The sequence below is a fragment of the Ammospiza caudacuta genome, chromosome 7 (assembly GCF_027887145.1).
Source record: "Ammospiza caudacuta isolate bAmmCau1 chromosome 7, bAmmCau1.pri, whole genome shotgun sequence".
Lineage (NCBI taxonomy): Eukaryota > Metazoa > Chordata > Aves > Passeriformes > Passerellidae > Ammospiza > Ammospiza caudacuta.
This window is the reverse complement of record NC_080599.1, coordinates 19,218,227-19,230,490: the sequence shown is the minus strand read 5'-3', so window position 1 is coordinate 19,230,490 and position 12,264 is coordinate 19,218,227. Positions and strand designations below refer to the sequence as shown.

At 39.2% G+C, this 12,264-nt stretch overlaps 1 protein-coding gene across 1 annotated transcript in view; it reads left to right on the top strand.

Moving 5' to 3' along the window:
• Window positions 1-12,264, top strand: part of DNM3 (dynamin 3) — a 171,053-nt gene that overhangs the window by 40,206 nt on the left and 118,583 nt on the right. The window contains exons 13-14 of the mRNA XM_058808196.1: window positions 669-717; window positions 9,000-9,113. Of these exons, the coding sequence (XP_058664179.1) occupies window positions 669-717; window positions 9,000-9,113 (163 nt within the window). The remainder of the gene's footprint in view (window positions 1-668; window positions 718-8,999; window positions 9,114-12,264) is intronic.

Below are 12,264 nucleotides of genomic sequence, written 5' to 3'. Positions count from 1 at the left end.
ACTTGTTTGGTTTTGAGACAGGAGTGTGTTTTGTTTCAGGAACTGGGATTACCAAAGTTCAAGAATTGAGCAAAATATTTTAAATATTTTAAATATGGTTTAGTTTCAAAGGTGCTCTATTCTTACAAGATTTCAACTTTGAACCAGCTTTATGAAGGCTTCGTCCATTGGTTATATTTTACTTACACCCTCAAAGTGCATATAAATATTAGAATAATATCCAAAACAAACTGTCAAGACAAAGCTATTAAAGAGCCTCCAGCAGGGGAGGATTTTGTTGTACTGCTCTAAATAACAGAAATGGCTTGCTTTTTGTCTCATCTGAATATTTATAGAGGCTAATGTTTCCAAAGTTACCCACATGAGCCATAATTTCTCTGTGCTTTTAGTAACCTTTACCAATGCAAGAAGGATGTTGTTGTGAAGGGGATGATTGGTAGGAGCTGTCTGCTGTGCATGTCCCTTCTGTCCTTAGCAGGCAAATATCATCAGGTAGAAATGCAGTTGAAATTTGCACATATATGCAATGATTTTCCTGTGTTTCTTTTGCTGTGTAATCTAGCTTTCTCTGCTGGGATCAAAAGTAACTATTACTGCTAAAATTATTGCTCAGGAACTGGCTTAGTTCAAGTTTCCTCAGCATAACTCTTTTCCTCTGCTTCCCTCAGTGCCCAACAAAGAAGCAGTCAGGTTAACAAAAGTGCAGTGGGAAATCAGGTAGGCACCTAACAGAGAATGGATAATGGCGTGTGCAAGTTAATCCAAGCTGTTTGCTTTTCTTGGCTGCATTTTCTGTTTTAAGTGTATCATTTACCTTTGTTTGCTTCAAACATACATAAATGTGTCCTCATTGCCTTGTTTTGCTGAACTTTTCAAAGCCACCTGACTTCCATTGTTATCATCATTTGCTGTTTAGCATTTCTGCTGCTGCTTGCACTGCTGGTGAGTGTCTTCCCTCCCATGCTGTTCAGTGCCTTGAATCCTCATGTTACACATCGGTGTTTTGTTATTAACTGCAAACTTGTGAATTTCAGAATCCCAAACGCTGGTGAGTACTTGCCTGTGTGTGCTTTGTGTGTTTTGCTACTCCTGATGTGTTCACAGCTCAACTGCAGTGAAAGGCAAGTCAGCAACCAACTGTGGATTTGCCTTTACCTCTTCTGAAACCTTTCAGCTGACACCACACGGTTGCTGACTATGTACCATAGGCCTTTCTCAAAATAAACAAAGAATAAGTGGTTGATGCTCTCAGGTTAATTAGTATCTTCACTGAGATTCATTAATGAAATTGTTTGTTTCTTTTTGTCATGTAAGAATATGGGATTGATTCTGCAAGGTGCTTGGTGCTCCTGAGCCTGCCTTCCCTCTCTGCTTTTGTGTGGCTGAGGGGTTCTCAGTACTTGGCAGGATCAGTCCTCTGCTTAATATGAGATGAAAATAAGCAAAATGTTACCATTTGGAGAGTTTCTGCTCGATTTGAGGTTTTTGCAAAGTCTTAAAAACAATTGTTATGGAACTAGTATATACTTGAGAATGAAATAAAAAATAGTACTAAAAATAAAACAATGAAATTTTGTTCTATTACCAGTATTGAATATCTTCCTGATGCTTTCACATGCAATTTGGTCAAACAATGCTCAGGAGGTTTCACCACCTGATCAAAGATTTCAAATGTGACAACTGAGTTTAGATCCAAGCGATAAACCTGAAATTTCAGAAAGTCTCCTATTCTGCTGCTGCTGTAGACAAGAGTTCTTGGCAAGAGTTGTAGTCATCTTTTTGGAGCTAGAAATTCAATCCCTTCCTCTCACCAAGAAATTGCTAGTTATTTTCAGGATATTTCTTAAAATAATCCAGCAACTTCTTGGATTTGATGGTTCCCCACAGCCTGACCAACATGAGTGGCATTTTTGATATAATATATGGTTTGGATTAAAATAAAAAAAAAACAAAACACAAGCCCTGGAAGGTCCAAACACTGCAATAGCTTCAAAGAGCAGCCTCTCCCCTCTGAGGAGAGATTTCCTTCTTATCTAGCTGTGCTGGAACATGTGTCAAACACAAGGACTGTCATCACTTTGGAGTGTCCCATAAAAGGAAAAGCAACCAATTATCTGGCTCTTCAAAAATACACAAATAAAATGAATTATTTTTTAATTGAGTGAATGTTTTCTCTCTAAAGAAGTGAAGAAAAAGCTTGGCGTTTTAAATTCAATGTTGAAGCTTGGTTACTTGTGGTATAAAGGACTTTGCTGAACCTTTTATTGTAGAGATAATGAACAGATGTTTGTAAGTTGATTGTTTGGAGTTGAAAAGAATGAGAGAATGTTTCTGAAATAAAACTTCATTTTTGCAATTTGCTATTTCAGGGAACCAATCTACCGCCTTCAAGGCAAATTGTACGAGCTAAGTTCTGTAAGCTTTATTGTTGCTTTTTCATTTAGCTTCTCAGAGGGCAAAATTTGTCTCTAACTCATTGGTTTGTCAAATACTTGCTGCTGAACTATTTAATGTTAAGCTGTCTTGTCTGTAACACTACCTCAACAAAGTGTAATTGCAGTTCATCACTTAACTGCTACTAACCTGCTGTTATCAGTCTGAACTAGTAGAACTTAAAATGTTGTAGAAGACTTTGCATCAAATTAATATTTTTGTAGTTTAACAAGTTTCTCAAACTAAAATGACTAATTGGTGTTTATTTTATTATATAACTGGGAAGCAGTTTTTATCTGATGTGAGTGCCTCTATTCATAGTAAACCTCTCTTTGTAAGGTGGGCAAATAAGTTTCTGGTAACCAAAAGGAAACATTAGCTCTGGTGTAAATGAACATGCTGTTTATGGATACAGGTACTGTTCTTGGTGGTTTGTGTGTGTCAAGGAATTACTTTGGATAGAAAAATGAGTTTTATGATTGAAAATATTTAAAGCCTTTTTAACATTCTCTTCATAGCACCAGGAGGATCAATATATCACGGACAGACTCTTTTCTAACCCTTCCACTTCATGAGTAAATAAATATGTGAATGTCTTTAATATTACTAATTAGAATTAATTGTCTAAACTGCAGTTAATTTTATAACAAGTTACAATTGGTTCAGTGATGGTAAGGTGTAAGAAATAAATTTGTATTGTGTGTATTCTTTGGCAGTATCTGTGATAAAAATGTACATTTTTTCAGTTTGTTGCCATCATCAAATTCTATTAGTTGTTGTTTTAAAGTAAATTTATGTTCAGTTATGGAAAAAGGCATCACTGACTTTAGCAGCAGTTGAATTGCACCCTGTGGGGAGATCAAGATCACTGAATTTTCCCAAAATAGTGGGATGCTCATTTGCAATAATTTGCTTTTCTTTTTTAGTAGCTTGCTTTGGGCTGGAATGATGCAGATAACTATTAACTATTTCTGTGTATCTTGGAAATAAGATGAGCACAGCAACACCTTATTTTTGGACAATAATGCAAATTCCTCTTAGCATGTTTTTCTCCTTTTTCCTCTACTACTAATTTATCCTCTCACACTTAATCTTTGGCCTTTTTTTTGTTTGTCTTTTCTTTGCTACCGCCTGAGGTTTTGACCTGACTCCACAAAGTTTCTTTTTAAGCCACAGGTTAGTCTGTCTTCTCATTTGCTTGGAGTACTCTGTGCAATGCTTGGTTTTACACAGCACACCAGCAAGGCTTGGCTCCTGAAAGCTGACCCACTCTTAATTGTGTGTGCTATGTGCTCAAATTTGTTTTGGTGACTAAAATTCAATGTTTTAAACTCCCCTTCATGATAAAACTTAAGAGATGAAAGTGTCATTGCTCCATGAGCCCAATTGCTGTGTGTGAGAATGCAAGACACTGAAATTATGGAGGATTACATATAATTTATAGGAGATTCTGTCCTGTGGCAAAATCTGCTGCTGTGCTTGAAGTAGCCCTGGAACTGGAGAAGGGGCTTAATGTGAACTGTGAGTTTCAAGGCACTGTCCATGTGATGTGGAGGTTTAGGTCTGAGGGGATTGTTTGACCTACCTCTCTTGAGTGTTACACCAACAATCTGATTAATTTTCTGATTAATTTCCTGATTAATTTCTTCTGGACACAAGTAGCATTCAGACCCTATCAGCTGGCTTGAGCTATAGTCCTAATAAATAACTTTTCCCCTTGTAACCACCTTTTTTAAAATTTTCTTTTAATCCGGCTTTGTAGCATACTTTGCTGTTTCCTTTCTTCAGATATACTTAAATCCTATTATCTTGCATGACCCAGGAAATAAATGCTTGTAGAATTTTTTTAATCAACCAGATGGAAATGGAGACTTGTGCCATGGTCAGTGAGGTGGTTATGAAAAATCATGGCAAAGCTGTTCTGTTAAGAAATGTCAATATTTCTATGAAAGAGGTGATGCCCATGAGCTAACACATTCAAAAATATTTTGAAATTCAGCAGCATGAAACCTGCTGGTTTTGAGTTTTCACTTTATCAAGTCTAGAGGAGTATTGCTGTTCTAAATGGCCTTTATTTATTTTTTAGGTTAATATCCTTTCATGTTTGACGTACCTCAATCTTTGTTTAACTATATTTGGAAATATATTTCAGTTTTTTACCCCTGAGAGCTTTGCTCCATTAAAGACTAAATTTTTCTTTAAAGCAGACATTTTTTTGGGACTTCAGCCTCTGTCACAAGTTTTAAGTTATGTAATTCATTGTGCAGTGATTTGTAAGGAAGCAATGTCACAAGATCTTGTTGTGTTCAGTATCAGAGCAGATCTGATCAGTTTATGCTGGGACATTTGGCAAATTACATTGAAATACTGTAGTAGGTTTCCCCTCTAATATGTTCCAGCTTCTGTAGTGTGAGGATCTTCATGACTGAATCCAAAGAACCAACAGCTTCTAAGGATGCCTCCCTGAGTAGTTTTTGTAATTTTTATTCTCTCAATGTGCTTACTGTTCAGTAGCACATGTTGTAATGGCAGTGGTTGGAAGATGGAATGGTGCTGGGAGTTGTGTTCTGTGCTCAGAATTATTTCAGTGGAGTTACACAACACAGCTTTAATGGTGTTACATTTGCAATTACTGCTGCTTGTGTTCTTGTGAGAATGTCCAGTCTCATGATTCTCACTCTTGTGTTTCTCTCTGCCCAATTTCATGTATCTCACCTATCTTGAAGTCATCCCTCAAATACTTCTTTAGAATCAGAAAGTGTCCCATTTCTTTCAATATATTTCAATATATTTCTTTTACAAATGTCTTATTTGATTTAATGCAATTAAAGTCATGCAGCAACACATAAATTGTGCTTATTGTGTCAAATCCTGCTTTCCTGTTTATCCATGAAGTGGTGGAGGGTAAGAACAACAAATATGATTTGGGTTTTGTGCAGCTGAACTATGAGAGTGATTTCCTTCTGGCTTGTTCGTGTGCATTCAGGGGCTCTGAGTTTCATTTTTCAGTCACCCAGATTAGGTATCAGGATCCTGAAGGAAGGAACTGTCATCTCTTGTTCATCCTGTGCATGGAGTCCAGCTGCCTCTCAGAATATTGTCTGCAGTAGCTTCTGGCTGTGCCCCTGTTTTTCACCTTCCTGAGGTTCATAACTTATGTCACTAACATCCGCTGTGCCCAGAATGACATTTAGAAATAGGATAGGAAAGAGTGAAATGGATCTCTCTGATACAACCCAATGAGAAAAAGAACTATAATGAAACACAGTGCTTTCATTTTTCAAGCTGAAGTGCTATAAAAAATAGCTAACACAACAGTTTAGAAAACTCCAGAATAATAATTCTCCTTCAGAGTTTTTTGAACTTCAAAAATGTCCTTGAAAATCTTACCATATTATTGCCTGTGGAAGAACACTTCTAAAATATGACTGTTTGTTTTCTTTGTTTGAGAATTTAGCCGGAGTCTAAGGTGTCATTCAGCTTCTCTGGAAAGTGAAACTATGTTCCTTAATCTCACTTTTTCTTGCATTACACCTTGATCCAACATCTCCCTCCCCTTTATGTCCAACACTGATGCTGAGTCTTGTGTAAGTGTAGCTTTTTGGAGTTAACAGAGTGTGCCTGGGAAATGGGCAAATTCAATGAAAAGGACATGAGGCTTAGCACACTAAGCTCATCTTCTCCCTCTTGGTGGCCCCTGGAACAGCTTCCTAGTATTTTAGAATGTTGTGACCTGTTGTAGAGTCCAGGATATTTTAGAGAACACAAAACTCTGTTTCCACAGAGAGGTATACATAAACAGGTCTAGAAACTTCACATGAAAAGCAGACACCCAAATATTGCTGTAAGTTGGTGTCCTGCTCTTCTGCAGGGTTGTGGGGGAATGACAGCTGGATCTAATCCTCAGCACACAGGATTTTTGAGGAAACGACTGGCAAATTCCTTCCTTTATGAACCAGTGACCAGAGATTGTCCTAGCAAGTCAGCTTGCTTCTGTCCACACCCCATGATGGTTGCACATTTGTGGGGAGATGTGTTGGATTGAAGCATGACACAATTCCTACCTTAGAAGTATTGAAACCTTCAGTTCTTCTTAAGAGGTTTGTATAGTTTAGTATTTAAAATGTTGGCTTGGTCTGTTCTGAGACCTCTACCACAAATCCCTTCTTGTGGAATTGAGGAAATGGGACTCTTATGAAGCTGTTACAGAGCCTGTGGTAATGGTGGGGGAGAGGGTGGAATAAGCAGAGAGTGCTCCTTCCTTCCCTTTGAAGTGCTCATCACCTGTAAGGTTCTTGAACCTGCTGCTTAGGTGTCCTGCCTGGTTTGCTTCTGGAAACCACCTCCTTATCTTCACTGCAATCTGTGTTCAAATCTTTTACCTTCCCTGAGATATTTCTCCAAAACATTTTTCTCCAAACCAGGTGCTGGCCAGGCTGCCTGGGCTTCCTGTGTGTGGATATGAGCTTTGCATGGAGCAACATGGCATTTTCAGTTGCATACAATGTGGTTCAACAGCATCCTCTTTCCCAGCCTCTTTATAGCACGGGAACATGTGCACATGTGCTGTGAAGGATTTAGTCTGCTGCACAAATACAGCTCCCCTTGCTGCAGAACTCAGTTTGAGTGAATGCAGAACCTTAATTTTGTTGATTTTTCTCTAATATTTTTTCCTTATAGTTCAGTGCAGAAAGAAAAAATAGAATTAGTTGGGTTCCACAACTTGGCCTGTGGCAGCTGCCTGAAGGTCAGTACACTGGCTGTATACACATGTTACTTGTTTCCTGTTAAAAACTTACTTCAATAAACATCACAAAATAAAATGAGGATTTGATGGGTAATCAAGTTATTATCAATGTTTCCCTTGCACTTAGGCAAGCATTCCATGTGTGTCTGCACTCACTGATGCCCCTCTCCACTTAGGTTCCCCCCTCAAAAACCACAAATATTGAAAGTCCTGACCCACTTTTGTAGAAACCTTTGTGGAACAGGTTATTCCATCTAATCTACTTGTGCCATATCCTTGAGTCTCTTTACAGGAATCATGTCCTGTTCTCTCATCCCTTACTGTGGCTTCAGAACCAAATCAATGCTCTCTTAAAGATTTTCTTACAGGCTAATAATTTACAACCTGTTTTTGGATCTTCAGGACTTTTCTTACACGGCTGGCCTGGTTGGTAGTAAATGGGAAAACACATTTATCTTCCTTGAAATGAAACTGATACTCTTGGATTATGTGCATTTCCATACCATTTCCTGCTTTTCAGGTGCAACTTCTTTGGTTATCAAATAGAATTTAGTCCCTCACCCTGTGCAGAATCAAAGCTGTTTTTTTTTAGGAGCTTGCATGAACATCCAGGCTAAATAGGAGTGAATTCTGGTTCTGAAACTTCTATAAATGAGAAATAGATAGTGAGCCATGTTCTTCTTTGGTGAGTTGTTGGTATTGGAGTTACTGGTCTTGTGAAGCCCTGTGAGAGCAATGTTGGTCTCACAGAGGTCTTTAAATACAGGAGGAAACTCATGTTTGATCACATAAGTCAGAGCCTGTGGAGATTGTTGAGAGGATTCTGAAGGGCTTCTCTGAGCACTTTTTTGTCTCAGTATTCCATTGGCAACTGAAGGGTGTTGCTGTGGGGAGAAAGAGAAGAGCTGAGGTTCCTTCATCTGTGATTAGGAGAGTTCTGTGGTCTTGTTCAGAGCATGATAGGAAGGAATGTTTGCTCTCTCATTTATATTGGAAAACAGTGGCTGTTCCAATAAAATTGAAAGTTTCCATCTCATCTGTAAATGAATTTTCATGGTTATTCTCTTCTGCTGGGGAGTTATCTAATTTCTCTTTCTATGTGCATGCTGTAGCCTCCTGATCTTAGTATTTATAGGTATGTTCACATCTGTTCTTTCATCTTTGGCTTATATCTATTTTATAAAATTTTTCTTTACCGTTTTTACCCCCCAATTTTTGTTGTTGCTTAAGGTTTTTTCCCTTCTTTTCTTTTTCTCTTTTATCCTATGAGAAGAAAATAGCTCTCACATGCCTCTCCTTACAGCTTCCTGCCTTAAATTTAACTTAACTTTAGAAGACTTCTCCCCTTTGTCACTCCAGGCAACCACTTCTGAAAATCCTCAGTGTGTGTCAGAAGTCACTCACTTTACCAGAATTTAGGTGCTTTTCCTGGTATCCACCTTTAGGGATGACCTTAACAATTAGACCAGAACAGTGTAGTCAGATATTAATTGTGTAGGCTTTCAGAATATGTTCATATACAGCAAATAAATATCTTCAAGCTTACCTGATCCTTATCACACTCCCTGCTGTAAGTACAGCATTCTGATAGTTTGGCTTTTCTCTTTCTCCAACCTTCAGACTGAAAATGTAGTACTCACTTCATTACTATAGGTTTTTTTTTGGAATGCTGCAAAAACTCTTGACTTTCCCAGAGACTGAAAAAATGCACCTGTTTGTGTTTCATTTAGCAAATCTTGATTTAAAAGAATGAATGCAGCAGCAGAGCTCTGTCAAGTGAGAAATGAACTAAACTTGTACCTGACTGCACCTTGCATAGGTCATCCGGAAAGGCTGGCTCACCATCAACAACATTGGCATCATGAAAGGAGGCTCCAAGGAATACTGGTTTGTCCTGACTGCAGAGAGCTTGTCCTGGTATAAAGATGATGAGGTAAGGAATGAAGAACTTTTTTTTCTGTTGGGGAAAACCCCAGTATTAATACAGTATTCTGATATCAACTTGAAAAATTTAATCAGTTTGTGTAAACTCGAATGGAGAGATTGTTTTAAGGTTTTAGCTGTGTTCTTTAAATTTCTGGTTTGATTCATAGAGAATGCTGACTGCCTAAGACTTCTGTTGAAATGCTGACAACAAACACAGGGTGTGGTGTGGAGTATTTTTGTTTGTTTTACTTTTTTCTTCTCTTCCTGTGATTTCCACACATTTTTTCAAAAAAGGAAAAAAAATCTCAGGATGTTTTGAAATACTCTGCCTATTGTCGTATCCTTGCTTTGGTTACTCTTGAACATCTACTGCAAGTTGATCATAAATTGTCTGGGTAAATTTACTTCTGAAAGTAACTACAGCAATTGATTTAATGAAAACAGCTGTTCTCTGGTCTTGTGTTCTGAGAGGATGCAAAGCCCATCTGCAGAGTTCTCTAGCTGGTTGGTGTGGATTTTCAAATTTGACAAAAAATGCACCTTCTTGGGTGATTAGTAAATCTGAGGTGAGTGATATGGAAATGAAGAAAAGGACATCCTCATTGCTCACTTTGAATATATTGTTAGGCAGCTTGTCTGTTCTGTTTGATGACTTTTTCAACTGTGTGTGTAATGATACATTTTATCCAAGTCTCCAGCAGTATTTTGAAGGTTAAAACAGGAATATGTGTGCCATCAGATTTATGGTAAAGCCTTTGTGACTTCTTTAAGGTTTGTGTTGGTTTTTGTAGAAAAATGGGGCTACTTTTTAAAAAACCTATTATTTCCTATTTGAGTTGTGTCCCAAAACAATTTGAAATGTTTTAGTAAGAAATTATTGATTTTTAGGGTGAACCAGTTCAATGGATGGAAGAAGCACAGGTAAAGAGAAAGCTTAAAATGAGCTCCAAAGCATCAGTTAATATTTTCATCTTATTCTAAGTAATAATCAAAACACTGGCTGATCCCAACAAAGCAGGTTGATGGGGACTGTGCACATCCATATTTTCTTTAAGCTGCTGTGGTGTTTTACTGCAGTGAATTCTCTGGAAGCCCTGGGGACAGGGCCTGCAGTGCATAAGGCAGAGTGCTGCAAATCCAGGATGTGGAACTCCTTCAGTAATGTTGCTGGGGGTGGGAACTGTGCTCAGAAATAAATTTTTCCCCCATTCTGTAGCCATTTCAGGATACACCTTAAGGCAGAGGGACAATTTAGGTTAATCTTGAGGATTTTGCCCCTTGCCCTTTTATTTAAATTTTAAAGGGATTCAAATTTAGTGTAACAGGAAAACCAGTGCATGTCAGGCAGAGGGGAGGAGCCAAGGGACAGGTGTCAAGAGAGGAAATTTTACTCTCAGATTGCTGAAACAGAATTTGAAAAAAATGCAAAAGTGGCTTTATGATTTTGATAATTTGAAACTGTTGGTTTTTGTGATCTGCCTTGAAGTTACTCGAACCAGCTTTCTTAGGTAAATACAAACAACTGTAACTAAAACAAGCAATGTGGCAAAATTAACACACTTGCTGTGTTTTGTCTCAGGCAGTTGGAGGTGCATCCAAGATGAGGTAGTTTTGGTGTTGTTTTTTTAAATCTGATTTTTGTTTAGTGGGAAATATAAAAATTCCTGAAAATCCTAATGGTACATCTTGTGCTGTGTAACTTCAAAAAGAAATAGTTTTGCCAATCTGCTGGGGAGAGTCACCTGGGAAGCTCATGAAAGTACTCAGAAAGAAGTGGCCACTGTGGGATTTCTATATGCATATTTTAAGATAATGTCTCTTAATTGCCAAACAATTATGTTTTGAGAGTCATGAAAATGTCAGTAGTTAATTCAGGCCATGGGAGATCAGTTAGGGATTTCTTAGAGTGGTAAGAAAATAATTGCATAGCATAATAGCAGAGTACTAGTCCATGCTCTGCTGGTGAAAGAAGTTGCTCCTTAAATACAGATTAGCTGTATAATTTCATTATTCTCTCTTGGAAAAGAGTTTATAAAGTTACGATTTTTTTGTGTGTGTTTGTTTGCTTGGTTGGTTTTGTTTTGGTTTTTTGGGGTTTTTTTTGGTTTTTTTTTTTTTTTTTTTTTTGTACTGGATCTTCTCACTAAGACTGAAAAATCAGCCAGGCTCCTCAGCTGCTTGCTGCAGTGGCTGTGTGAGGTGTTTCCCCCCAGTGAGATGTGCAGTCTGGTGATGTGAGAAGTGATCCCTGTGTTTGTGTGTCTGGCTGTGCCCAGCGAGGTCGTGGGGAGTTCAGAGCCCCCAGTCCCTGCTCAGGCTGCCTTTCCCTGGTTCAGAGCCCCAGCCCTGTTCAGGCTGCCTTTCCCTGGTTCAGAGCCCCAGCCCTGTTCAGGCTGCCTTTCCCTGGTTCAGAGCCCCAGTCCCTGCTCAGGCTGCCTTTCCCTGGTTCAGAGCCCCCAGCCCTGCTCAGGCTGCCTTTCCCTGGTTCAGAGCCCCAGTCCCTGCTCAGGCTGCCTTTCCCTGGTTCAGAGCCCCCAGCCCTGCTCAGGCTGCCTTTCCCTGGTTCAGAGCCCCCAGTCCTGCTCAGGCTGCCTTTCCCTGGTTCAGAGCCCCAGTCCCTGCTCAGGCTGCCTTTCCCTGGTTCAGAGCCCCAGTCCTGTTCAGGCTGCCTTTCCCTGGTTCAGAGCCCCAGTCCCTGCTCAGGCTGCCTTTCCCTGGCCTGGAGCCTTTCCCTGGCACCTGGCCTCCCTTGGCATGCTCAGGAGTTTGTGCCCTCTGTGCCTGTAGCCAGTGCTGCAGCAGCTGTGTACCAGAGAGCTCTGACAATGTGCTTTGCAAAGCTCCAGTGCCTGCTGGGGCCTCCAGGGCTGTGTACCCCCTCTAGTGTAAGCTGAGCCTGGTTTTTAGTCTGGAATTTGCTCTGAGAGCAAAATCACTAGTGGTGGCTCGCTAGTGCCATTAGAAGGATGTAAATTCCTTTGTGAGGTGCAGCTTTATAAGTGATAAATCCACAGTACAATGTATTTAGAAGCGAGTTGCTATGGCAAAATATTTCAGATTTTCCTGTATGATATCAATATTAGAAAAGAAACTATTGGTTTCTTCACACAGTTTTGTTTGTCAAACATACACCGGGATTTTATTCCTGATGAGAGGGA